General features: G+C 42.6%; 1 protein-coding gene across 2 annotated transcripts; it reads right to left on the bottom strand.

Moving 5' to 3' along the window:
• Nucleotides 1-559: 559 nt before the first annotated feature.
• On the bottom strand, nt 560-24,983 carry LOC131821807 (conserved oligomeric Golgi complex subunit 2-like). 2 transcript variants are annotated; one of them, XM_059158134.1, is made up of 2 exons: nt 23,969-24,796; nt 560-899 (listed from the first exon to the last, which is right to left on the bottom strand). In XM_059158134.1, the coding sequence occupies exons 1-2, from the start codon at nt 24,038-24,040 to the stop codon at nt 669-671; spliced, it is 303 nt and encodes a 100-aa protein (XP_059014117.1). In that variant the 5' UTR covers nt 24,041-24,796; the 3' UTR covers nt 560-668. The 2 variants fall into 2 exon arrangements, 1 of the variants encoding a protein (XP_059014117.1); XR_009349990.1 differs by lacking the exon at nt 560-899 and adding an exon at nt 1,975-2,117 and having other exon boundaries at nt 23,969-24,983.
• Between the last annotated feature and the right edge of the window lie 2,910 nt (nt 24,984-27,893).

Genomic DNA, 27,893 nt, shown 5'->3' with positions numbered 1-27,893 from the left:
AAATAGAAATTAAACAGAAGTAAAATTTTCTAGGTTTTTAATCCTATTGGGATATTTATCTTAGTGGTATATTTCCCAAAAGCAAATGTGCATCATTAATTTTAATGCTTCTTGAAATTCCCACGGAGCTGCAACTTTCTGTGCTTCTCTGGACAAACAGATTTAAAACAAAATGAAGCATCAACAAGGAGACTTTTCTGCCAAATAACAAAATCCAACATTTCTAAACGGCTTTTACAAACAATTGATAAGCTCACTGCAAATCATTCTTATATTGTTATAAAACCAAACTTTTAAAATATCAATATTGGCCAATGTTCCCTCAACCTAGCTCTGGCTAACATATACCTGGGAGTAAATTAAACATTGCAAGAGTGGTGGACATTTGCTCCTAAAAATTAGTCTAAATCAAGGAAGACTTCAGGGTAATCACTTAGCAACTAATAAAACAACCCCTTGGGTATTATCATCCTTTACTTTTCACTGTTGACTAATGAATTTGAAACATAATCTAACTAGAGCAACCTTAAATGAATAAAAACTAAAACAAACAAAAAAATGTATTCCAAAAAGTTTAGTTCTTTTATTAATGAAATTGGTAATTTCTTCAAGTTTCTGGTGGGGTTGGTGGGGTAATCAACTGAAAGGTTTCTAAAAACTCTGCCCTTTTAATAAATATGAAGGAGAGAGAAAGTGTGTGTGTGTGTGTGTGTAGGACTTGTGAATTTCAGGTTTACCAAGTTTGTGGAAAGGTTGACAAAATCTGCATAATCCTTGTTGATGAGCTCCACCATGGCTATTTTAAGAAGTTTATAGTAGAGTTCCAGATCTCCTCTTAGTTCCTCCAGCTGGACATGCTTCCTATAGTCAGACACAATGTGATCGACGTCAAAATCTTCCTGAAAATCAAACCAGAAAGAAAAAAATGATTGCAATGATACCACATTTTACATAGAAAAATAAGATCAGAGAAAGAATAAGAGGACGTTTACTGCAGGGGAACACACACAGGGACATCAGGGGGTCTGCTCACTTCCTAAGATTATGGGAAAGGGGGCCCCTCACCAAGACCATTCTCTCCTGTTGCCTAACTCTACAGGTATTTTATTTCTTTTAATTATACATTTCAAAGAGGCTCTTCTTAAAATAGAAACAGCTTTTTCTTCTTAATTTTAAAAGTAACAAATGTTCACTGTCAAACTTTCAACCAACCAAGAAATACTTATGTAAGAGAGAAAAAAAAAATCACCCACTCTCTAATGCTCTGCAGTTAAGCACTGTTAATGTTTATTTTTCTTCACTATTTAGCACAGCGATTCACATTCTTCCAGACTTTGTTTTGGTCTTTCCCTTTACTTTTTTTTTTTTTAAGATTTTATTTATTTGAGAGAGAGAGACTGAGAGAACAAGTGGGAGAAGGGGCAGAGGGAGAAGCCGGCTCTCTGCTGAGCTGGGAGCCTGATGCCAGGGTTCATTCCAAGACCCTGAAATCAAGACCTCAACCGAAGGCAGACGCTTAACTGACTGAGCCACCCAGGTGCCCTAGTCTTTCTCTTTAAAACATAAATTACTTTTGGGGTGCCTGTCTGGTTCAGTGGGTTAAGGCCTCTGTCTTTAGCTCAGGTCATGATCCCAGGGTTATGGGTTCAAACCCCGCATTGGGCTTTCTACTCAGCAGGGAGCCTGCTTCCCTGTCTCTCTCTCTGCCTGCCTCTCTGCCTACTTGTGATCTCTGACAAATAAGTAAATAATTTTAAAAAAAATAAATATCAATTACTTTTTAAAGAAACTGACATATAATGGACACATGTTAGTTTCAGGCGTACAACATAAAAATTCCATATTTTTATCTGTTGTGAAATGATCACCCTAAGACTAGTTAACATCCATCACCAAACATACACATTTTTTTCTTGTGCTAAGAACTCTTAAGCTTTAGCAACTTTAAATATATAATAATATAGGGCACCTGGGTAGCTCAGTGAGTTAAGGCCTCTGCCTTTGGCTCAGGTCATGATTCCAGGGTCCTGGGATCGAGCCCCACATCAGGTTCTCTCCTCAGCAGGGAGCCTGTTTCCTCCTCTCTCTCTGCCTGCCTCTCTTCCTACTTGTGATCTCTGTCAAATAAATAAATAAAATCTTAAAATATACATATATATATATATATATATATATATATATATATATATATAATATACTATGCAGCCATCAAAAGAAATGAAATCTTGCCATGTGCAGTGATGTGGATGGAACTAGAGAGTATGCTGAGTGAAATAATCAGAGAAAGATAATTATCATACCATCTCCCTGATATGAGGAATTTGAGAGGCACAGTGGGAGGTGTGGGGGTAGGGAAGGAAAAAAAATGAAACAAGATTGGATTGGGAGGGGGGCACCTGGGTGGCTCAGTGGGTTAAAGCCTCTGCCTTTGGCTCAGGTCATGATCCCAGGGTCCTGGGATGGAGCCCCACATCAGGCTCTCTGCTCAGCGGGGAGCCTGCTTCCTCCTCTCTCTCTGCCTGCCTCTATGCCTACTTGTGATCTCTGTCTGTCCAATAAATAAATAAAATCTTTAAAAAAAAAGATTGGATTTGGAGGGAGACAAACCATAAGAGACTCTTAATCTCACAAAACAAAGTGAGGGTTGCTGGGGGGAGGGGTGTAGGGAGAGCGTGGTGGGGTTGTGGACATTGGGGAAGGTATGTAATATGGTGAGTGCTGGGAAGTGTGTAAGCCTGACAATCCACAGACCTGTAACCCTGGGGCTAATAATACATATTTCTAATAAAAAATAATAAAATAAATATACAATAATACACAGTATTATTTACTACAGTCACTATGATGTACATTACATCCCCAGGGCTTATATTATGAACTGGAAGTTTATACCACTGGACCCTTCATCTATTTCCTCCACAACCTCGCCTCTGGCAACCACCAATCTGTTCTCTATGACTTCATTTTGTTTTGTTTTTTAGATTCCACATGTGAGGGAGATCATACAGTATTTCTCTTTCTCTGTCTGACTTATTTCACTCAGCACAATATCCTCAAGGTCCATCCATGTTGTTGCAAATGGCAAGACTTCCTTCTTTTTATGGTTGAGTAATATTCCATCGTATACACACACATTTTCTTTATCCATTCACCCCGTTGGTGGACACTTTAGTTATTTCCAAGTCTTGGTTGTTGTAAATACTGTGATACTCACTACTGTGAGTGTGAGTCTTGCTGGCCGCTAGAGCCAGGTGATCTAGAGGTATACCCTGGGTAGCAACTGCAAACCTCGGGGCATCATACGAGCATTCAAGCTCCTTTCCAGGAGATACCAGAAAGCAGAAGCGAGGCAGAGGGACAGCGCAAAGATGGTACCCATCAGCTCCATCTTTGGAGAATACCTTACTAGGCTCCTAGATCCATGTTAAATGAGATGCCTGCCCCTCAGGGCTTTAAGATAAGCAAATGGGCCTCTTTCACAGAAATCTGAACGCATTTCAGTCTGCTGCTTCTGTGCTGAGTTCCAGGGTGGGTCAGTCTACTCGCGCGACTGCTTTAAGAACTCTTTCTCAGTTTGCTATAGCCTTGTGGGTCTCATGGGTGCAAGCTCTGATGGCTTTCAAAGCTGGATGTTTTGGAGTCTTGTCTCTTAGATGTACATCTTGAAAGTTGGGGTGCCAGAAGTGGGGCTCAAAGCCTTTACTCCTCAGGGAGAAGCCTGGGGTTGTGAGTACCCTCTCAATTCCAGGTCGCTGTACCAGGGGTGGGGTTTATGGCAAGAGTGATTCTTACTTCAACATAGGTTTTTTTCCTTACTCACCTAATGTGTAGGAGTCACTCAGCTAGTTGTAGGGTTTTTTCCACAGGAAATTTTTCCATATGGAGCTATAGATTCAGTGTGTATTTCATAGAAGAGATGAGTTCAAGATCCTCCTATGCCACCATCTTGAATGGAAACCCCAGACCTTCTCTATGTATGTGTGTAAACATACACACACACACACAAATATTCATGCTCTTCTAAACTATTTCCCATCTACGGGCACCTGGGTGGCTCAGTGGGTTAAGCCTCTGCCTTCGGCTCAGGTCATATCTCAGGGCCCTGAGATTAAGCCTCACATCAGGCTCTCTGCTCCGCCGGGAGCCTACTTTTCCCCTACTTTTCCCCCTCTCTCTGCCTGACCTCTCTCTCTCTCTGTCAAATAAATAAATAAAATCTTAAAAAAAATTAAAAAATAAAAAATAAAAAACCATTCTATTAAAAAAAATTTCCCATCTAAAAATATAACTTGAATGTCTTTACGTAAAACACATACATTTCTATTAATATTTTATGTGCATGCTGAGTGTCCCATTGAACAGATGTTCCAAATCTTTCATAACCTATTTCCAAGTATTGGTCTCACAGGATTAGCTATCCTGTGTTTCCCCTTTACAATACTGTGATACCCCGGTAGGCTTATATGCTTAGAGGCAATAAATTACTATCTACTTCCCCTGTGACTCTGCTACTCCATGACCTGTTTAGTCAGCAAGAATCAAATGTGATGATTCCCAAACTAGTTAAGGACACCTACACTTACTTCGTAATTATATAGCTTCATTAAACACTATGTAAACCAACAAAATATGACTGCAAAAAAAAATCACTATTCTTTTGAAAACTAACAGAGCTATTTTGGAAAGATTTGATACAAAGAAATCAATAAGAAAATTTTTGCTAAGTTAGGTATGGGTGAGATGACCACGTACCAGGCAGGAAGGGAGTGATCACAGGATTCTCACTCAATTCAGTTAAAGAAACTGAAACTGAATGCAAAAAAAGACAACATAGAAAGCTTTTTTAAAAAAGATTCTTTTTATTTATTTGAGACACAGACAGACAGTATGAGCAGGGAAAGGGGCAATGGGAGAAGGAGATTCCCTGCTGAACAGGGAGCCCAATGCGGGACTCTATCCCAGGACCCTGAGGTCATGACCTGAACCGAAGGTAGATGCCTAACCTATTAAGCGACCCAAGTGCTGTGATAACTCAGAAATCTAATCTGCAGGCCAGTTTCCAAAGAAAAGATCTGGCACTGTTTCAATGGAGAATAAATGTACATATATTTTTTCCAAATAAAATGCTAAAAACTGTATATACCATTCCCTAAGAGTACTTGTTTAAACTGACTTTATTAGTTAATCAACCAAAGACTGACCCTGCTAGTGTCAGAGAGAAGGACTTCATACCAAACCGTAATTTCACAGTCATCTACAGAAAGCCACCTGCTTCTTACACTGGTGACCAAATTAGCCTGGACCTTTCTCTCCTGAGACCATCTCAGACCTTACATCATAGTTAGGTAGTACATCACGGAAGGGGGTCTTGGTTCATAATCCTGGCCATCCTACTCACCAACTGTATACCTTTAGGTCGATCACTTTCCCTGCCTCAGTTACACATTGTTGAAGTTCTTGAACTTCATGATGGCATTCTAAATTGTATAACTGGGGTGCCTATGTGGCTCAGTTGGTTAAGCATCTGCCTTTGGCTCAGGTCATGATCCCAGTCTCTTGGGTTTGAGTTCCACATCAGGCGCTCTGCTGAGCAAGGAGCCTGCTTCTCCCTCTGTCCCTTCCTCCTGCTCCCGCACTCTCTCACTCTCAAATAAAATCTTAAATAAATAAATAAATAAATAAATCATATAACTTAGCCTCAGTGAACAAATGCTATTAGGTAATATTAGTACTCAACTCACCATTTATGCATTTGTTCTCAGATAAACAAAAGTTGCATAACACATGACTAAATAACTCAGAACATCTGTGAATACTGGGTTAGGCAGCGTTTGCTGTGAAAAGCAAACCCAAACTCACAGTGCCATAATAGAGACCCATTTCACTTAACCAAGAATGGTTTTACTACTTTAGGAATGGTTTTACTTTATAGTGTAGATTTCCCAAGTATTCAAAAAGAAAGTATTTACAACCCATACATTTATGGTCAACTGATTTTTCACAAGGATGCCAAGACCATTTAATGGGGGGAAAAACAGTCTTTTTGAGTGCCTACTACTGGGACAAATGAATATCTACATGCAAAAGGATGAACTTGGAACAGCAACGTCACACATACACAAAAATATAACTCAAAATGGATCAAAGATTTAAATGTAAGAGTAAAAACTGTAACACTCAGAGAAAACAGGTGAAAATCTGTATGACTTGGGATCGGGCAAAGCTTTTTTAGACATGATACACAAAGCAATAAGAAATATTAGATAAGCTGAACTTGATCAAAATAAAAACTTTCGTGTGTCAAAGGACACTACGGAGAACGTGAAAAGACAACCCACAGAATGGGAGAGAGTATCTGCAAATCATTTGTCTGACAAGGACCTAATAACCAGAATATGCAAATATACTCTTAGAACTCAACAACAAAAAGACAAATAACCTAATTTAAAAACAAGCCAAAGACTTTTGAATAGACATTTCTCCAAAGATGATACACAGACGGTCAAGAGCACATGTCGGGATGTTCGACATCCTTAGTCATTGGGGAAATGCGAACCAAAAGCACATGCAGATGCCACGTCACACCCACTAGGACAACTATGGTAAAATAAGAAAAAGAAAAAGAAAAAAAAAGAAGAAGAAAAGTGCTGGCAAGAAGGCGGAGAAGCTGGAACCCTCCTGTATTGTCGGTGAGAATGTAAAATAGTGTGGCTAAGGCAGCAAACAGCTCGGTAGCTCCTCAAGAAGTTACACACGTACAATTACCCAGCAGTTCTACGTCTAGGGGTATGACACCGACAGAACTGACAACAGATGTTCCTGCCACAACCTGTACATGAATGTGCACAGCAGCGCTGCTCGTAACAGCCAAATGAGTATATACCCAACGTCCATCAACTGATGAATGGATACATAAAATGTGGAAGAGCCTCTTACACAACCATAAAAAGGAATAAACTGTTACATGCTACAACACGAGTGAAGTCTGAAAACATTCTACTCTCAGGTTAAAGGAAGCCAGACACAAAAGGTCACGTGTTATACAATTCCACTGATAGGAGATGTTCCAGAAAAGGCAAATCCATAAAAACAGAAAGTAGATTCATGATTGCCAGGGAATAAGGGGAGGGGAGAATTGGAACCAAGAGGTTTATTTTTCGGGTGATGGAAGCATTCTGGAATTAGACAGAAGTGACGTATGTACCATATACACAGTAAATATACTAAAAACCAGAGAAGAGTACACTTTCAAATGGCAACTATTATGCTTTGTGAATTATATTTTGATGAAAAATGAAACAACTTAAATATCAACAAGTTAAATGCTAGAATACATTAAAAAAAATCCAAAGTAACACTAATCACAGGAACAATGGAGTAGCTACATGAATTTCAGACAAAGCAGATTTCAGAGAAGGAAAATTATCAGGCATAAAGAGCAGCATTACATAATGATAAAGAAATCGACTGACCAAGAAGACACAATTATCCTTAACGTATGTGTGCCTGATCAACACAGGTGAGACACAACCTAACAGAACTGCAGGGAGAAATAAACAATTGCATTATCACAGCTGGTGACTTCAACACTTCTCCATCAGTAATGGGCCGATCCAGCAGCAGGGCAACAAGGATCTGACAGATGTGGACATTCAGTCCAGACATGGCACACTCAACACCACCATCAATTACCGTACAACAGACGTACACAGACAATTTCGCCCAGTAATAGTGCAACACACATTCTTCTTAAGCTCATATGGAACACTCATCAAGACAGAATAATTCTGGGCCACAAAAGACAACAAATTTTTAAAAATAAAAATTATGCCAAGTATGTTCTCAGACCACAATGGAATTAAAAATCAGTAACAGAAGATAGCTGAAGAAGTCCAAAATACATGGAGATTAAATGACACACTTCTAAATGACAGGAGACCAGTCTCAACAAAATACAATGTAGCAAAATGTGTGGAATGCTGCTTAAAGGGAAAATATAGTACTGAATGCAAATATTAGAAAAAAAAAGATTAAAGACAATAATCTAAGCTTCCATTTTAGGCAACAACAACAAAATCAAATCTAAAGTAAGGAGGGGCTCCTGGGTGGTTCAGTTGGTTAATCATCTGCCTTTGGCTCAGGACATGGTCCTAGGGTCCTGGGACAGAGCCCTGCATCAGAGCTTCCTGCTCAGGGAGGCTGCTTCTCCCTCTCCCATTCCTCCTGCCTTTATTCCCTCTCTCACTGACTCTCTCTGTGTCAAATAAAATCATAAAAAAAACCCTAAAGGAAGTAGAAAAAAATAAAAATTAGAGCAGAAATCAATGTAATTAAAACCAGGAATTTTTTTTTTTAATCAATAAACCCCAAGTCTGTTTCTTTGAAAACATCAATAAAACAGATACACCCTTAGCCAGGCAAACAAAGAAAAAAAGGTAGAAGACATAAATTACTAATATCAGATGAAAGAAGGGAGGGCTACTGCTAACAATCCCAATCACTGTAAATTCAACCAAACATTTATGGAATACTACACAATTCTCTAAAATCTCTTCCAGAAAGTAAAACTACAAGGAATACTTTCTAAATCATTCTAGGAGATCATTATTACCCTGACACCAAAACCAATACTACAAGAAAAGAAACTACAAACTAGTATCTCTCATGAACACAGACACAAAAATCTTCAACAAAAATTAGCAAATAAAAGCAAACACTATATTAAAAAATTATACACCAGGATCATGTAGGATTTATTCTAGGTATGCAACATTAGAAAATGTTCAACATTAGAAAATCAATGTGATCCATCATATCAACAGAAAAAAAATCACATGATCATATCAATGAAGGGAGGAAAAAAAGCATTTAACAAAATCCACACCTCTTCATTATTAACCCTCAGGGAACTAGGAATAGGAGGACTTCCTCAACTTGATAAGAATGTCTCCAAAAATCCACAGCTAACATGATATTAATACTGAGAAAATAGAAGACAGGGAATCAAGGCAAGGATGTCCCTCCTACTACTACTATTCAATACTATACTGGAAGGCAAAACTAATGAAATAAGGTAAGAAAAGGAAACAAAAGGTATACAACCTGGGAAAGAATAAAACTTTGTTCACAGATGACATGACTGTCCACAGAAATTACAAAGACTTCACACCCCACACCCATACCCTCCTGAAACTAGTCAAGTGATTATAGCAAGATTGAATGATACACAGTTAAAATACAGAAGTCAATTGCTTTCCAATGATGTATCAGACAAAGGGCCAGTATTCAAAATTTATAAAGAATTTATTAAACTCAACATCCAAAAAACAAAAAAATCCAGTCAAGAAATGGACAGAAGATATGAACAGACCAAAGAAGACATCCAAATGGCCAACAGACACATGAAAAAGGGCTCCACATCACTCAGCATCAGGGAAATACAAATCAAAACCACAATGAGGGGTGCCTGGGTGGCTCAGTGGGTTAGGCCGCTGCCTTCAGCTCGGGTTATGATCTCAGGGTCCTGGGATCGAGTCCCGCATCGGGCTCTCTGCTCGGCAGGGAGCCTGCTTCCCTCTCTCTCTCTCTCTGCCTGCCTCTCCATCTACCTGTGATTTCTTTCTGTCAAATAAATAAATAAATAAATAAAACCACAATGAGACACCACCTTACATCAGTCAAAATGGCTAAAATTAACAAGTCAGGAAACAACAGATGTTGGCAAGGATGTGAAGAAAGGGGAATCCTCCTACACTGTTGGTGGGAACGCAACTCTGGAAAACAGTATGGATGCTCCTCAAAAAGTTAAAAATGTAACAACCAAACGACTTAGCAATTGCCCTATTAGATGTTTATCCAAAGTACACAAAGTGATTTGAAGGGGCAAAAGCACCCCAATGTTTATAGTCAAACTATAAGAGCCCAGATGTCCATCAACAGATGAATGTATAAAGAAGATGTGGTGTACACACACACACACATTACTCAGCCATCAAAAAGAACAAAATCTTGCCATTTGCAAGGAAATGGATGGAACTAGGGGAAGACAAATACCATATAGTTTCAGTCACATGTGGAACTTAAGAAACAACAGATGAATATAGGGGAAGAGAAGGAAAAATAGAAACAGACAGGGAGGCAAATCACAAGAAAGTTAACTACAGGAAACAAACTGAGGGTTACTGGAGAGGGGAAAGTTGGGGTAACTGGGTGAGGGGTATTAAAGAGGGCACTTGTTGCGATGAGTTCTGGGTGTTGTATGCAACCAATGAATCACGAAATTCTAACCATGAAACTAAAAGTACACTATATGTTAACGAGATTGAATTTTAATTAAAAAATTTAAAAAGTCAATTGCTTTCGTATATACCAGCAATGTACAAGTGGAATTTGAAGTTAAAAACACAAGACCATTTACATTAGCATACCAAAAAAAAATTAATACTTAGGTGCAAATCTAATGAAATATGCACAAGATCTATGTGAGAAAAAGTATAAAATTCTGATGAAAGACAACAAGCAAGGTAAGATGTGAAGTGGAAAGAAAGTCCATAATCTTGAGGAAGAACATTCAATACTGTTAAGAGGTCAGTTCTTCCCAAACTGATCGACAGACTCAATGCAATCCCAATCAAAATGCCAGGAAGTTATTCTGTGGATACCAACATGTTGACTCTAAAATTTGGATGGAAAACTGGAAAACCAAGAGTCCCAGAGTAGTCAACAAAATATTAAAGAGCGGGGAAAAAAAGGAAATTGAGGATTGCCACCACCCATCTCTAGACTTATTATTCAAGCTATAGTGATTAAGACAGAAGGTGCCTGGCAAAAGAGACAGGTGCTTGGAACAGAGTGGAGAGCCCAGAAAAACATCCACACACACAGGCAAAGGCAACTCAATGGCAAGGACAGTCTTCAACAAATGGAACCGAACAATGGCACATTGATAAGAAAAAACAAACAAATGAAAAGAATAAAAACAAACTTTTCACACCTTTCACAAAACCTAAACGTAAAATGCAAAACTTCTTAAAGATGACATAAGAAAAATGTAGGGATCCTTGGATTTGGCAATGATTTTTCAGATATAAAACCAAAAGCATGATCTACGAAAGAAAAAATTGATGAGAGGGACTTTGCTAAAATTAAACTTCTCTGTAAGACACTGTTAAGAGAATGAAAAGACGGGACACCTGGGTGGCTCAGTTGGTTAAGCAGCTGCCTTCGGCTCAGGTCATGATCCCAGCGTCCTGGGATCGAGTCCCACATCGGGATCCTTGCTCCGCAGGGAGCCTGCTTCTCCCTCTGACTCTGCCTTACACTCTGACTGCCTGTGCTCGCTCTCGCTCGCTCGCTCTCTGACAAATAAATAAATAAAATCTTAAAAAAAAAATAGAGAGAGAGAATGAAAAGACCAGTCACAGAGTAAATATCTGCAAAACACATCCATGGTAAAGGACTTAAAATAAGAAATATAATATAAAGAAGAACTAATTCCTATTCTCCTGAAACTGTTCCAAAAAATAGAAATGGAAGGAAAACTTCCAAACTCATTTTATGAGGCCAGCATCACCTTGATCCCAAAACCAGACAAGGATCCCACCAAAAAAGAGAGCTATAGACCGATATCCTTGATGAACACAGATGCGAAAATACTCAACAAAATACTAGCCAATAGGATTCAACAGTACATTAAAAAGATCATTCACCACGACCAAGTGGGATTTATTCCAGGGCTGCAAGGTTGGTTCAACATCCGCAAATCAGTCAATGTGATACAACACATCAATAAAAGAAAGAACCAGAACCATATGATACTCTCAATAGATGCTGAAAAAGCATTTGACAAAGTACAGCATCCCTTCCTGATCAAAACTCTTCAAAGTGTAGGGATAGAGGGCACATACCTCAATATCATCAAAGCCATCTATGAAAAACCCACCGCAAATATCATTCTCAATGGAGAAAAACTGAAAGCTTTTCCGCTAAGGTCAGGAACACGGCAGGGATGTCCATTATCACCACTGCTATTCAACATAGTACTAGAGGTCCTAGCCTCAGCAATCAGACAACAAAAGGAAATTAAAGGCATCCAAATCGGCAAAGAAGAAGTCAAATTATCACTCTTCGCAGATGATATGATACTCTATGTGGAAAACCCAAAAGACTCCACTCCAAAACTGCTAGAACTTATACAGGAATTCAGTAAAGTGTCAGGATATAAAATCAATGCACAGAAATCAGTTGCATTTCTCTACACCAACAGCAAGACAGAAGAAAGAGATATTAAGGAGTCAATCCCATTTACAATTGCATCCAAAACCATAAGATACCTAGGAATAAACCTAACCAAAGAGACACAGAATCTATACTCAGAAAACTATAAAGTACTCATGAAAGAAATTGAGGAAGACACAAAGAAATGGAAAAATGTTCCATGCTCCTGGATTGGAAGAATAAATATTGTGAAAATGTCTATGCTACCTAAAGCAATCTACACATTTAATGCAATTCCTATCAAAGTACCATCCATCTTTTTCAAAGAAATGGAACAAATAATGCTAAAATTTATATGGAACCAGAAAAGACCTCGAATAGCCAAAGGGATATTGAAAAAGAAAGCCAACGTTGGTGGCATCACAATTCCGGATTTCAAGCTCTATTACAAAGCTGTCATCATCAAGACAGCATGGTACTGGCACAAAAACAGACACATAGATCAATGGAACAGAATAGAGAGCCCAGAAATAGACCCTCAAATCTATGGTCAACTAATCTTCGACAAAGCAGGAAAGAATGTCCAATGGAAAAAAGACAGCCTCTTCAATAAATGGTGCTGGGAAAATTGGACAGCCACATGCAGAAAAATGAAATTGGACCATTTCCTTACACCACACACAAAAATAGACTCAAAATGGATGAAGGACCTCAATGTGCGAAAGGAATCCATCAAAATCCTTGAGGAGAACACGGGCAGCAACCTCTTCGACCTCTGCCGCAGCAACATCTTCCTAGGAACAACGCAAAAGGCAAGGGAAGCAAAGGAAAAAATGAACTATTGGGATTTCATCAAGATCAAAAGCTTTTGCACAGCAAAGGAAACAGTTAACAAAATCAAAAGACAACTGACAGAATGGGAGAAGATATTTGCAAACGACATATCAGATAAAGGACTAGTGTCCAGAATCTATAAAGAACTTAGCAAACTCAACACCCAAAGAATAAATAATCCAATCAAGAAATGGGCAGAGGACATGAACAGACATTTCTGCAAAGAAGACATCCAGATGGCCAACAGACACATGAAAAAGTGCTCCATATCACTCGGCATCAGGGAAATACAAATCAAAACCACAATGAGATATCACCTCACACCAGTCAGAATGGCTAAAATCAACAAGTCAGGAAATGACAGATGCTGGCGAGGATGTGGAGAAAGGGGAACCCTCCTACACTGTTGGTGGGAATGCAAGCTGGTGCAGCCACTCTGGAAAACAGTATGGAGGTTCCTCAAAATGTTGAAAATAGAACTGCCGTATGACCCAGCAATTGCACTATTGGGTATTTACCCTAAAGATACAAACGTAGTGATCCAAAGGGGCACGTGCACCCGAATGTTTATAGCAGCAATGTCCACAATAGCCAAACTATGGAAAGAACCTAGATGGCCATCAACAGATGAATGGATCAAGAAGATGTGGTATATATACACAATGGAATACTATGCAGCCATCAAAAGAAATGAAATCTTGCCATTTGCGACAACATGGATGGAACTAGAGCATATCATGCTTAGCGAAATAAGTCAAGCAGAGAAAGACAACTATCATATGATCTCCCTGATATGAGGAAGTGGTGATGCAACATGGGGGCTTAAGTGGGTAGGAGAAGAATCAATGAAACAAGATGGGATTGGGAGGGAGACAAACCATAAGTGACTCTTAATCTCACAAAACAAACTGAGGGTTGCTGGGGGGAGGGGGTTAGGGAGAAGGGGGTGGGACTATGGACATTGGGGAGGGTATGTGCTTTGGTGAGTGCTGTGAAGTGTGTAAACCTGGTGATTCACAGACCTGTACCCCTGGGGATAAACATATATGTTTATAAAAAATAAAAAATTTATAAAAAAAAAAGAAATATAATATAAAGATGTCTTAGTAGCAACAAGAAATCAAACCTAATTTAAAAATGTGAAAAGAGCGGTGGCTTGGAAACCCAGTCAGTTAAGCATCTGCCTTTAGCTCAGATCCTGGGACTGAACCCCACATTGGGCCCCCGGCTCAGCGAGGAGCCTGCTTTTTTCCCTCTCCCGCTGCCTGCTGTTACCTCTTCCTGTGCTTGTGCTGTTAATAAATAAATACAATCTTTAAAAAAGAAAAAAAAGGATCTGAAAAGATGCTCAACTTTGTATGTCACTAAGAAATTGCAAATTTAAACAAGGTACTATTACATATCACGTAGAATATAAAAAATCCAAAGCACTAGTAATACCAAATGCTAGCAAGGATGTGGGACAACTGAACTCTCATTCACTGTTTGGTCAGAATGCAAAATAGGAGGCACTGTGTGAGACAGCTTGGCAGTTTCTCACAGAACTACACACATTCTCACTGTAAGATCAGTAATTGTGCTCCTTTGTATTTACCCAAAAGAGCTTAAAACTAGTGTCCACACAAAAACCTGCACACGGATGTTTACAGCAGCTTTATTCTCTGAAGTGCCAAAACTTGGAAGCAATCCAAATCTCCTTCAGTAGGTGAACAGGTACACTGTGCCACACCCACACAATGGATTATTCGACAATTAAAAGATGAATTATTAAGCCACAAGACTTCGAAGAACCTTAAATGCATATTGCTAAGTGAAAGACCAGTCTCAAAGGCTAAATACTATATGATTCCAACTCTATGGCATTCTGGAAAAGGTAAAAATTAACCAACATTTTAATTTTTATTTATTTTTTAGGTCATCTCTATACCCAATGTGGTGGCTAGAACTCACAACCCCGAGATCAAGAGTCAGATGCCCTAGCAACTAAGCCAGCCAGGTGCAAATGAAAGACCCGCGGATCCCCTTACCCAAGAATTCAACACTGCCACAGGATGCAAACAGCAAGAGGTTCTTTATTGTTACGCAGGCACCTGCGGGTGGTCAGCGCGCACCTGTGGGTGGTCAGCAGCTCCTGCTAGCTGAGCACACCTGGCTGGGGTGGTGCAGGATTTTTATAGACAGGTACAAACAAGTCCCGGATGGGACGGGGCCGATTGGCTGACAATTTGAACATTTGAAAAAAGGCATACTTGGTGTTAGCGGATTGGCCTTGGAAGACCCCCTCGCGCGAAGAGAAAGGCTGGAAGGGGAAACAAAGAGGGGAAGTTTGACCTTATTACTCAGCAGAAAGACATCCTGTCTACGTGACTATGCAGCCCCCCCCCCCCGTCTACGTGACCTACGTGACCATGCAGCCCCCTTGCCTATGTGACCATGCCTCGGCTATTAGGAGAAGGTATCTTGTTCAAACAGGAGACAAGTGTCATGCCCCCAAAGCCAAGCAGCCACAGAAAGGCAAAAGAGCAGCCACACTGAATTCAACCCTGGGGGAAGGGTCCCTTCACTGCAAGGGGAGGAGGGGCACTTCCACACAACAAAAGAGCAGTTAATTAGTTAACGACGGGGGGGGGGGTGTCTTTCAACTCTGAAAAGGTAAAAGCCTAGACAGTAAAAAGATCCTGGGCTGAGGGGTGAGGGAGGAGGGTGCAGAGAGAGGAGAAGAAACAAAAAGATGAGGAACAGGGGTTTTCAAGGCAATGAAACTAGGCTGTAAGATACCAACAGTAGGTAAATAACATTATACATTTTTCAAAACCCACAGAACTATAGAAAGAGGAGTGAACCTTAATGTAAACCATGGATTTTAATTAATACTGTATCAATGCTGGTGGTTCATCAGTTGTAACACATGTACCACAACAATGTAATACATTAATAATAGGGGATAGTGAAGTTAGAAGAAAAATAACTTCTCTTTGTACTCAGGGGTATTTCCTATCTGAACCCAGTTAAAGTACAAATCCCCCAAAAGGCCAGAAGTTGGGAGATCACAAGAGGTGTTGGAACACAGGAAAATAAATGAGCAAACCAGACAAGCTGCAGGTAATTAAGAACCATTAACCATAAGAGAAGCAGTGACATCACTCAAAATTAAAACCAAGTAGAGTTTAAAAGTTTAGCTACTTTACTAACTAGCTGCAATCAGGGATGGCAAACAAAGACTAATTCAAAGTAACCTGGGAATTAATCATTTAAAACTTACCAATAATCTGAAATTAGTAGCTTTAATGCTATGAAAATTACATGGAATGTGGAAAGATTGAAGTTCTCTAAGCTGCCAAGAAGTAAAACACTCCTTCCCAGATACATGGACTTATAAAATCACTATATACTATCTCCACGAGAAGCAGAATCCCCCAGAACCATCACTCTGTAATGATGAGAAGTACTAAGAGGGCATATGAAATTTATGAGCTCTGCCCTGAAACATGTCCCATTTCATCGAGACAAAAAACCAAAATAGTTAAGCACTAATCTGCACACTACATAGGGGTTGAAAGACATAGAAAGTTTGTGTGAGCTCACGTATGTGTGTATTTCCAACCATTCTTGAAAACAATGGACAACAGAGATGAATAAATGTCCCTGTATATCCCATAAATATTCCTCAAATATTTATCATGCAACTCCAGCTCTGCTCTAAGACCTGGGGACACAGTCATGAAAAGAAAAGACAAGGTCTCTGCTTTTAAGGAGCAGATATTCTAATGCAGAAATGAGAAAATAAATATGTAAACAAACATTATATTAATGAACAGTGATCAAATAGTGATTAATGAATAGTGATCACAGCTAAAAAGAAATGAGGACACAGTAAAGGTCTGAGTGACAAATGGGATGTATTTAAACTTGGATGAACCCGGAAATATAGAACAATGAGTTGAGATCCAAATGACACAAAGGAGCTAGCCACAGGAAGTGTGGGAAGAGTGTTCCCGCCCAAGGTATCAGCATGTATACAAAAATGTCCTTGGAGCTCCTCCCTCCAGCCCCTGCTCTCAAATCTCTGCCCCAGCTAGGTGGGGACATAATCTAGGACTTGTGTCTCCCAAAACTCATTCTAAATGTTTGTTCAGTGACTAAATTATTCAAGCTTGAGAAATTAAAAACATATGCTAACAAGATCTTCCCACCATCTACAGAGAGATCATCTTAAAAGCATCATGAAATAGTAACACTAAAATTCTAAAAAACTTCTGTTCTAACATTTTAATCAATTTTATATCAAACTCCTTTGTTGAATTTATATACCCATTTGACATATTTATGAAGAGACAAAAAAAAAAAAACCCTACATTCCGTAAATGTATTTATCCATCTAACAAATATTTGAGTACCTAATTACACTCTGTTCCAGCTGATTTCTTCTCTTTATCTCTTTTTTCCCCTCAATTTAACACCAATCATAAATTATGTAGGCTTTTAGTTCGCTTTTCAAAATTAATTTCTTGAGCTATTTAAAGGAATTATCCAGTGCTAGAGTTCTCAACACTGGTCACACATTACAATCACTTAAGGAACTTTTTTTTTTTAAGATTTTATTTATTTATTTGACACAGAGAGAGAGATCACAAGTAGGCAGAGAGGGAGGGAATCATGCTCCATGCTGAGCAGAGTGTCCCATGCAGGGCTCGATCCCAGGACCCTGAGACCATGACCTGAGCTGAAGGCAGAAGCTTAACTCTCTGAGCCACTAAGGCACCCCCTCACCTGAGGAACTTAAAAACAAAAAGCCCAAAGGGCACCTGGCTCGTTCAGTCACTGGAGCGTGCAGGTCTTGATCTCAGGGTTGTGGGTTCAAGTCCCCTGTTGGGTGTAGAGATTACTTTAAAAAAAAAAAAAAGAAAAAGCCCAAGCCCAAGTTTGTGATTAATTTGTTTAAATGTTTCAAGAAATTTGATGCTAAATGTTGTAAAACTAGTTAAATAACAAAAAGATATATTTACATAATACTTCTTGCTCTCAAATTTTGAACAAAGAACTTACTAATAATCAATAACTTAGTAGGCCAACATTTTATTTAAATAAGTTTTATGGTACTACAAAGAATGAATTATAAAATCAAAAGCAAGGAGAAATGGGCATGGTGTGAACATGGGGAAGCAAGAGAAAGCAAGCAAGTATGCTTAGCTTTGAGAATGCTTAGCTGTGAGATCCTTCTCTGAGAGAAGGACAGATTAAAACCTAAAAAGAAAGAAAAGAAGGATCCCATGCACTCAAGGAAAGAGAAGTCCCCCAACACCCCTCCTGCTTTTTCCAATATAAACACACAGCTGGGCCGACTTACCACATCCTGGTTGGTACCGACTTTATCAACTTTTCTATTTAGGCCAAACTTGACCGGTCAATGATGGACGGGCTGTGTGCCAAGTGTACCAGTTGTACAACTGACTGTGTAATGGCTGAAACCGGGGTGAAAGTATCAAGAGGCTCTAAGGATTGCGAAAGAGCCAAGATTCAAACAATTACCACGTACACACAAGACAAACTATGCAGATGACTGCTCAGTACGGAAGCAATTCAGAGTGTTACACTGTGGCATCAGCTGACCCAGACCCAGAAGATTGCTGGAGTTCCCATCATGGACATCTCTAACCATATAGACGACACTGAGCGAATGTCAGATGATGACAGAGCCCCTCACTCCTATGTCTTAATAGAGTTCCTCAGCTCTCCTTTACCAACTTTTCCTGTTGCCAGTTCATACAAGCAATTCTCCTTACCCAGTTCCTCTGTTCTGAGCTATGGCTGAAGACACTCACTTTTTTATGTTTTGAAACTGATTATCTTGTACCATTTTACTTTTTGTTGCATCTTTTTATAAATCAGATGACCGCTCACAAGACAAAAAAAAAATAATAATAATAATAATGGAAAGGAAAGATCAAAAGGGAGGACAACAACAACAGAAAAAACAGTTCTTTTTTGCCGGGAACCCTTCTTACAAGTGCCAATCAGATAAACTTTATCTGATGTTACATCGTCACAACTCCTCTATCATCAGGGAAAGTAGTTCACATAAGAAAATTTCTCTATAAAATGAGTTGCAGGCTTACATTCCATATTTGGCTAATTAGAATTTCATTAAGATATCTGTCTCAAACTGATGCGGAAGAGAATGGAATCTTGTCATCAAGCCGTGACATCGAACTAAGAACCCACAGGGTAAGGACTCAGCTCCTGTGATACGAAGACGGCTCCTGGGGATGGGCGAGCCTGGGCAACAGTGGCTGACCTGCGGGCCTGCGGCTATCTGCTGTCTGTCACTCTTCCCTCTTCCTCCTCTGTCAGCTGCTATCCCCAGCCACCTCAAAGTCCACCTCAAACAGCCATCACTTCCCTCTGGTCCCGTTTACCGTAGCTAAGCTCCAGGCCAGGCATCCAGATCACCAGCCCTGTGGGAACTTCTTCTAAGGTAAGAGGTGGCCCTATTGGTGAAATGCAGGTGCCAAGGCATGCGGACATTGTGCCATCTTCTGCGCTATTCTTAATGTTCTGATTGTCCCACTTCCCTCAGTTCCCACCTGTGGCCTCTGGAAAGGAACATATTACAGTAGGATTTCCAAGGACTGATGTGTGGGGGTCAGGAGATCTGGCCTGTGATTGGCCCCAACTAGCTGTGTGGCTTTAAAGGAAGTCATCACACCTCAGGCCTCAGTTTCCTTATCTGCAAGCCAGGTTGGACGAGTCTTTTCAGAGGATCTGGCAAAGATCAAATAGATAAGCACCACCTCATTATACTAACAAGCAAACAGAAGGCCGGAGGCGAGTGATTTGCCCCAAGTCAGACATAAGCAGGCAGAGAGCAGAGCCGAGGATGGGACCCACATCTGCAGGTCACAGCTAATCAGCCAGCACAGTAAAAACAGATCTGAGCAGCTGCTCATTCTTCCCCTTTTCCGTTTTGTCCATCAGAATGCATGCTCCCTGCAAACAAGGACACACATGACCTGCTTCCTGTCTCAAAATTCCCAGTTCACCCAATTAGAATGGGGAGGAGCCTCAAGGACTTATCCCCCCCACCCACATACACGGTTCTTTTACCTATGGAACATGAGGGTACATACATTCACCATCCAGAGGGCTCCTGCCTTTACTTCTCATGGAAAAGGTCATCATCTGCCTACCCGGGGTGCCAACGAAGCCACAGGTTCCATAGAGGAACTGACACAGAGAAGTTCGAAGGAGGCAGACTGGCACAGCGCAGAAACAAACTGTCTACCAAGGAAAACTACCCCATGGGGGACTGATTCTCTTTGAAATACGTTCGAGTGCGTGGGAAAATGGTTTTTCAAGAGCCGGTGGACTGACCAGTCACCTGGTACATACAAGATCACATCCGCATTCTGACAAGAGTGGCTAGCCTGCAGTGTAGACCAGGGGTCAGAAAGACAAGGAAGGCGCATGGAGACTGGGTGAGAAGCTTCTACGGTGTGATGGCAAGGGCGCACTGCAAAGGTATGAGAAGAGATGGAAAGAAGTATATGGGTTCAAGAGGTTTAGGAAGCGAAATCCACAGGACTTGGTGTGACAGACTAGATTTTGGAAAGGTGACAGAGTAGGAGTTGACTTCTGGTTTCCCGACTCCAGGCTAAACGGATGAAGTGTTTACCGAGAGAGGCAATAGAATAAGAAAGGTGGCTTTTAGTGGAGGAGGTGCTCATGAATTCCGTCTTGAACCTGATGAGTCTGAGGGGCCACAGACACATCCGAGAAGAAAGGTCAGCAAGTCCGATACACAGAACTGGTGCTCAGGAGGCGTGTGGGCCAGAGACAGGAATCTACCTTACCTGCTGATAGGTGGTCATGAAGCTGCACAAAAGGTCATCTAGGGAAAGAAAGCAACACGGGGCTGAGCCCATAATGAGCATTCAGTGGCTACCAGGAGCATGACTTTGCACAGGAGACACATAAGAGAGGTCGAAGAAAGACAGGAAGCAATGCAGAGCATTTGGTCTACTGCGATGTCGAGTAAGGAGACAGAGAAAGGTCAGGTGCGCTGACTTAGAAACAGTTTTGGTAAGAACTCTTTAGTGGAATGACAGGGCCTGAAGGGTGGAAGGTGGGAAAGTCAAGTCAACCCCTGAGCACTGGCTGTGATGTGCGACACTGACAGGGCAATACCTAGAGGTGGGGCATTCAAGTGGGAGAGGATCAAACAGGAGCACGTGATGGGAAGGAGTGCAGGGGAGAGGATCCTCGCAGGCTCCTGGAAGGGCGGGAGGGCATGGACTCCGAGCCAGAGTGGAGACTGAACCCGAGGAGGAAGGAGAGCCCCTTCCCGTACCAGGCGAGGAGGAGAAGGGGACAAATACAAGAATGGGATCATGATCAGCAGGATGGAGGAGGTCCCGTGGGATGGCTGCTAATTTTTCTGTACGACTGGAGATGAAGTCATATGTTGAGATGGAAGAGGAAGGCTACATGTGATGTCAATAGCACACCCATGTAAATGGTCTAATTTATCTGTTATGCCACTTTCTCCCCCTACTACCAATACCTTATGTCCTGCTCATCTATTAGTTGGCTGTCAACCCAAAGGATTTTCGTATTTCTAAGCCGACAAAGTATGATGTTGCCAGTGCCTCTGCCCCAGGTGACCCTTCCCCATCTGCCATTCCTGCACTTTGATCACCTACCTCTTTTGCATACCTTTCCCGTTCTATTTCTCATTAGATCTCATAAACATGACTTTTTTTTAAAGATTTTATTTATTTATTTGACAGAGAGAAATCACAAGTAGATGGAGAGGCAGGCAGAGAGAGAGAGAGAGAGAGAGAGAGGGAAGCAGGCTCCCTGCTGAGCAGAGAGCCCGATGCGGAACTCGATCCCAGGACCCTGAGATCATGACCTGAGCCGAAGGCAGCGGCTTAACCCACTGAGCCACCCAGGCGCCCCTAAACATGACTTTTTAAGTAGTCTCCTGCCACCAGTCCACTCGAACTCAACAGATATGACCATGCAACTTCCTGCTGTAAACCTGACTGCAGCTCTACCGTGAAGACTGCATCAATGTGGACCCCTCAATGTATGCAGTGTCCAAGGTGCAACCCGCAGCCCCACCCCATCTCCCTTTCTACCATCCCAGTCTCATTCCAAAATGTGCCAAACAAGACACCTATGTAGAAATACAACCCCGACAGCAAGCTCTCCACTCATTTCTGCCTCGGAACTGTAACTTAACAAAACATCTCTCTGACGGAAACACAGATTGCAAATAACCTTTATCTCCAGCTCCCACATAGAAGATCAATACCACTTTACACAGAACAGCTGTTCCATGTATTTTTCTTCTATGTATGAAGGGGTCACGTTCATTAACACTACAAATTGTACATTATATTCAGAAATTTCAGAGCCTTGAAAGAATATGGAATTGCTGGCATTCTAGCCACTTTCCCAGTTTGCTCTCTCCCTACCTCTAAGTCCTACTTTAGAACTGCTATTTTGAGATTTCTATTTTCCGAAGCTGCTTTGACCAAAGGCATTCTGTCAGCTCAGAGTGAGAAAGATGGCGGGGCGAGGAAGTGTGAGAAAATGCTAGTGTTAGGCCCAAAGAAAGCCTGACGAAGTCCAAAGACAGACAAGCTAAAGAGACTTCCGTGCTTTGAGATTCTTTAAGTCTGTGTGTGTGCTTTTCTTCTTCCAATGACCTCTCTCCTCATCACGTGTCCTTCGTTAAAAAAAGGTTTCTGGATCAGAGAATTCACTCTGTGCTCTCCTTCAGACACTCCATTCAATTTACACCTTTTATTACAGTGGCTTAACATCACCATACAAGAACAAGAGTACAATATACCTTCATCTAGACATCCCTACATATTAAAAATGATATGGCCACACCGCAGAGGATCCAGACATAAGCACTTTTAAAACCAGAGTTTGGGAGATGTGATCTGAATGCAAGTATCAAAAAGGAACTAGCTGGTTAACCCAAAAAAGAAAAAAACATATTATGACTTGAAGCCATAAAAAAGTAAGAAATTCAAACTCTTTTCAGAATTTTAGGTACCGGCAGAGCCAAAACTTTTTAACACTGAACCCAGCTACTAAATCCCAATCCTTAGAAATTAAACATATACGTTTTGATAGTTTAAGTACAGACCCAGAGGGATACAGAAAACAGATAAAGCTCCTCCTGGCTCTGATTCAAACCTTGGGACATTTTCAAGGCTATGTCTGATGAACCTTTCCTGTCAGTAAAGTCTTTTCAGTTTAAATTTCTATTCTGTAAGTTTATGTCCTACAGTTATCTGCTGCCAGCTTCAGGCTGACCTCACCAAGAGAAGTAGGGCAACTTTAGAAAAGGAGCTTGGTATGCTTTGTAGTACTGGACCAGAACCAGTAAGGACAGTACAGTCTTTCAGATTTCTCATTCCGGGAGCTTAAGACGAAAGTCAGGCATAAACGTTAGGTTAAGTGCCTTTTTGACCCGATTTCTGGTAAGTACGTGCGTTCAGAGATGTGTTCAACGCACAGTCGCTGAGCTTCTAGGCACAAGGCACTGGGAGACTTCTGTCAGGCCGGGGGAGCGGCGGTCTGACTGTGCCGCACGGTACCAGAGGCGGATCCTACGGGTCCGGGGCTTTTACGTTTAGCTCAAAACCACTTGCCCTGAACGTTCAGGCCTTTTCATTCAATGTGTACGATTTCACAGGAGTGCTTTCTTCAGGCTGCACCTAGCCCACCCGAGGCCAAGAGACTCACTGCGAAGTGCAGTGAGGTCCCGGCCGAGGACCCCTCCGGGGCGGGGACGGCCCAGGAAGCCCGCAGGAGAAGCCCGAGGAGAGGCCCCGGAGGGCCAAGGAGGGCAGGCCACACACGGCCCGGCTCCGGGGAGCAGAGACCAGGCGCGCACCTTCATGAACTCGTCCTTGTCGAAGCAGAGCGTGTCCGGCCCCTTGGGCAGGTTCATCCTACTTCTCTCCATCCCGCCGGCCGCCGCCTCTCAGCACCAACACTCCAGCGAGAAGGAAAGGTAGGAGGCTGCGCTCCCCAACGCTATGGGTGAAGCCACGGCGTTTCCACCTCACAGAAGGCACCGCTTCCTCCAACATGGCAGCGCCCTCGCCGCGGCCAATGAAAGAGGACGCCGCAGGCGCGCCTCCGCCTGCCTCCACCAAGAGAGGAGCCCGGACCGATGCCGCCGAGCCAGCAGGTGATCCAGCCCCGTGTGGCGGAGGGCGACACTACAACCCCGAGTACGTTTCTTCGGAACAGTCCTGTCGCCTGTGCGGCCGGGTGAGCGGGAGAGGGGAGGGCGGGGAGGGTCATGGGCGCTCCCTCCCCACCTCGCCGTTTCCCTCGGAAAACCGGCCTGCGAGCCTCTTCCAGGACCTTCTCCCGAGATTGTCCCGCGGGAAGCATAGCTGTGGCGGGATGCTGGCCCTTTACTTCTGCGGCCGGTTGTCCAGAGTGGGGGGCGCATCCCGGTGTCAGGCCTCCGGTCCCCCGGCGCCGCCGCTGCAGCCGCCTGGGCGCGGAGGCCTCTGTGGGAACCCGGCTTCCGCCCTTAGCCCCGGCACCCACCCGCGAGCGTGGCTTCTCCCCCGCTGAGCTTGGCTCCAGCGATCTGTAGGGAGGAAGGTGGTCAGCTGGCAGCCTCAGGTCGTCTGGGCAGCTCCCAGCTCCACTTCGGCTCAGCTGCGGGGCGGCCACAAGTTTGGGTTCTCAGAGCTCTTAAAGAATCACCTCGCTACCGGCAGACAAAACGCAGCCGACAAGTAGATGTGCGAGCATGTTTATGTCCAGTCCACTCTAGAATGGGCGGAATCGTGTGTTTGTGACTAGCGTTGGTTCGATCGCCACACCTGTCCCCAATTTCCGAGACCCCCTCCTCCTCCTGCCATCCACCCCATATTTATTTTGAGATTTTTCTTTCCTCTTCCCTTGCTCTTTCTCCCACTGTCCTCCCCTTTAGTGGGAATGTCATGGTCAAATGATGATTCATTTCTCTTTTTTTTTCTCCGTGAGACTCTGACAGCTCAAACCACAGATCTCACGCGCGCCCTTCAGGCTGCAGCTTAGCTGTAATAGCCCAGGCCTGGGCTGCCCCTCCCAATGCTGTGATCTCACAGAGATAGCACAAGCAGTCCTTAGAAAGGGGTGGGACACAGCAAGACAAGGGCTTAGAGTGAGTCTTGCATTCGAGTCACTCCAAACGGAAAACTGGTCACTTTTTTTTTTTTTAGGACGTGAGTACAGGGACGCCTGGGTGGCTCACTTGGTTAAGCAGCTGCCTTCTGCTCAGGTCATGATACCAGCGTCCTCGGATCGAGTCCCACATCGGGCTCCTTGCTCAGCAGGGAGCCTGTTTCTTCCTCTGCCTCTGCCTGCCATTCTGTCTGCCTGTGCTCGCTCTCTCCCCCTCTCTCTCTCTGATAAATAAATTAAAAAGAATCTTTAAAACGTGAGTACAGAATCTGAAACAATACATTCCCTAGCAGTGGGCCTGGCAAGGCCTTGTTGAGGAAAACGTTGCCAGTCAATATCCAGAGACTATGACAGGTAGGACGAGAGTTGGAATCTTATTTGGAGAATCAGAATAAATTGCCAGGGGAGCAACTATGAAAGTGCATTCTATGCCCTGTTGTGGTCATTTGGATATAGGGAATGAAAGCCTCATTATTTGGTCTTTGTTTGTTTACTCTTATTATGAAAATTCTCAAGCATACACCAAAGTGTGTAGAGCAGAAGGATCGCAGCCCTTCCCAGTACTTATCACTCTGCTTCCCCAACTGTTTCTTAGGCCCTCCTCCTTCTACTGCCCCCGAAGTGCCTGTATTTTTGTTTTGGGGGGAGGGGGGAGGTCTGGAATATATTTTAAAGTAAATCCCAAACATCACATCATTCCCTGCTCCCCAAATACCTTGGTTTACACATCAAAGAAGGAGGAGGAAGAGGTGGAGGAGGGGAAGACTGAGAAGGAGGAGGGATGAAGAAGAGAGATTTCTGCACAGGCCCACTATGTCAGAATCAATAGTTCTAATAAGCTATTCCGATTGGCTCTGAGAGGCATGACTTTTAGCCCAGGGCCACAGTGCTAATAAGCAACAAGGGCAAATTCAAGCAGCACAAACAGCAAGGCCCACACTCATCACCAAGGCACCGAGAGGGGGGGCAAGGGTGCCAGACCGACGGAACAAAGTTGTCTGGGAACCCCACCTGCCCTAGAAGTCCAGATGAGCGAGTAGTTGAACTGTTTTTTACCTTCATTGTCATTCCTTTCTGAAATTATTGCCGGCCTTTGGTAAAGACATGAACCTGAGCTTGTGCAGCCTGGGGTACTGATCTTGGGGTTGCTGAAGAGAGTAGGTGCCAACAAAGAATGAAAATCCCTGCTGCCTGCTCTCCTTCCGAGAGTCAGGAGGGAACAGTCAAGACCCCATACAGTGCACTGCCACTTGGAGCCCTGGCTGTGGCAGTGGCGTGGCCCACCAAAGCCAGGAGCAACAGGCAAGACCCCAGACCCCAAATGCTAATGGAACACCCTGGGGAAGACGAAGGAAAGGCAGAGAGTCAGCGGAAACCTTCCCAAAGGACATTTCCCTCAGTTTCATCTGGGAGCTGACATTCAGCTGGTACACACACCCCTTCAGCCACACAAAGTTTGGTGACTAGCCTCTGGCCAGAACCTGCTGTATGTCTCCCTACCCTGAACCCTTCCCAAGATCCCTACCATGGCCTCGCGATCCAGGCACTGGGCGTGTAACACTTGACTCTGCAGGGGTCCCCGGGCCAGGTTTTGGTTAGTTAGTTGTCCGCGCTGTTAAAGATTTGACTACTGTTACATGTTTGACTCTCGTCTTTGGTGATGGTACCTATTTCATAGGAAATAGAAGCTGGAATCCAGGAAACAGGCTGCAAGATGAAATGAAAAAGTGGATACAAATCAGAGCCAGACACAATTGGCGATCAACTATATCCCAGTCTCTCCCCTCTTCTCTGATCTGTACTTTCCTTAATGAGGAATGAGACTTTAAGTTGACTTCTTTTTATCTTCAAGTCTCTCTCTCTCTCTCGATTCCCTATCTTGCCTCTCTTTCCTTCATTTCATCCTAGAGCTTGTGCCCATGACTTCTTTTCTAAGTAAATATTAAACCCTTTGACTCTGAATCTCTGGAAGTTTCTCAGTTCCCTATTTTCGCTGACACTGTGACAGGTCCTCATTTCTCCTTCCTACTCCTCTATATTTATAGTTTTCACATTTTTTTGGCAGGTTGGCTACAGAAAACTCAAAAATTGCAAAGAGAAATATTGTGTTCTGGAAATTCGTCCGAGCATTTTTTCCCAATATCGTTCTTATGCTCTTCTGATCCTCTCTTGAACTGTTGGACTAAAGCAGCTGACGCTTCCACCAGAAACCAGAGTCATCCTGTTCACCACTGTGGGAACAGAGGGTTTCCATTTGGAACTGCAGACTGAGCCTAAAGTGTGGTGCCCCTGTGGTGCCAGGATAGCAGGTATGGGACGGGTGGGACATAGAGGACAAGCATCATGGTAGAGGTCTCCATTCAACCAGGAAAGCTCACAATGAGCCAACAGGTCCATTTCAACATCTTCTGTATTTTCCTTATAACCCGTTTCATTCCAGAGTGGATTTGAGATCATTTAGTTTGATTCTTAAATGTTTCCCATTCCAACCAGAAACAGACTCATCCTAGGGGCTCCCAAATTCTGCCTCATCTTCCTAATCAGTTAGTACCCCAAATTGGGTATGATAGTGCCAGAACATTCTTCCATGTGTATTTTATAACAGACTAGTATTTTATTAGTTTTTTTCA

The sequence above is a fragment of the Mustela lutreola genome, chromosome X (genome assembly GCF_030435805.1).
Source record: "Mustela lutreola isolate mMusLut2 chromosome X, mMusLut2.pri, whole genome shotgun sequence".
In the NCBI taxonomy this organism is placed as follows: domain Eukaryota; kingdom Metazoa; phylum Chordata; class Mammalia; order Carnivora; family Mustelidae; genus Mustela; species Mustela lutreola.
The sequence above is the reverse complement of the archived record's forward strand: the minus strand, read 5'-3'. Positions and strand labels throughout refer to the sequence as shown.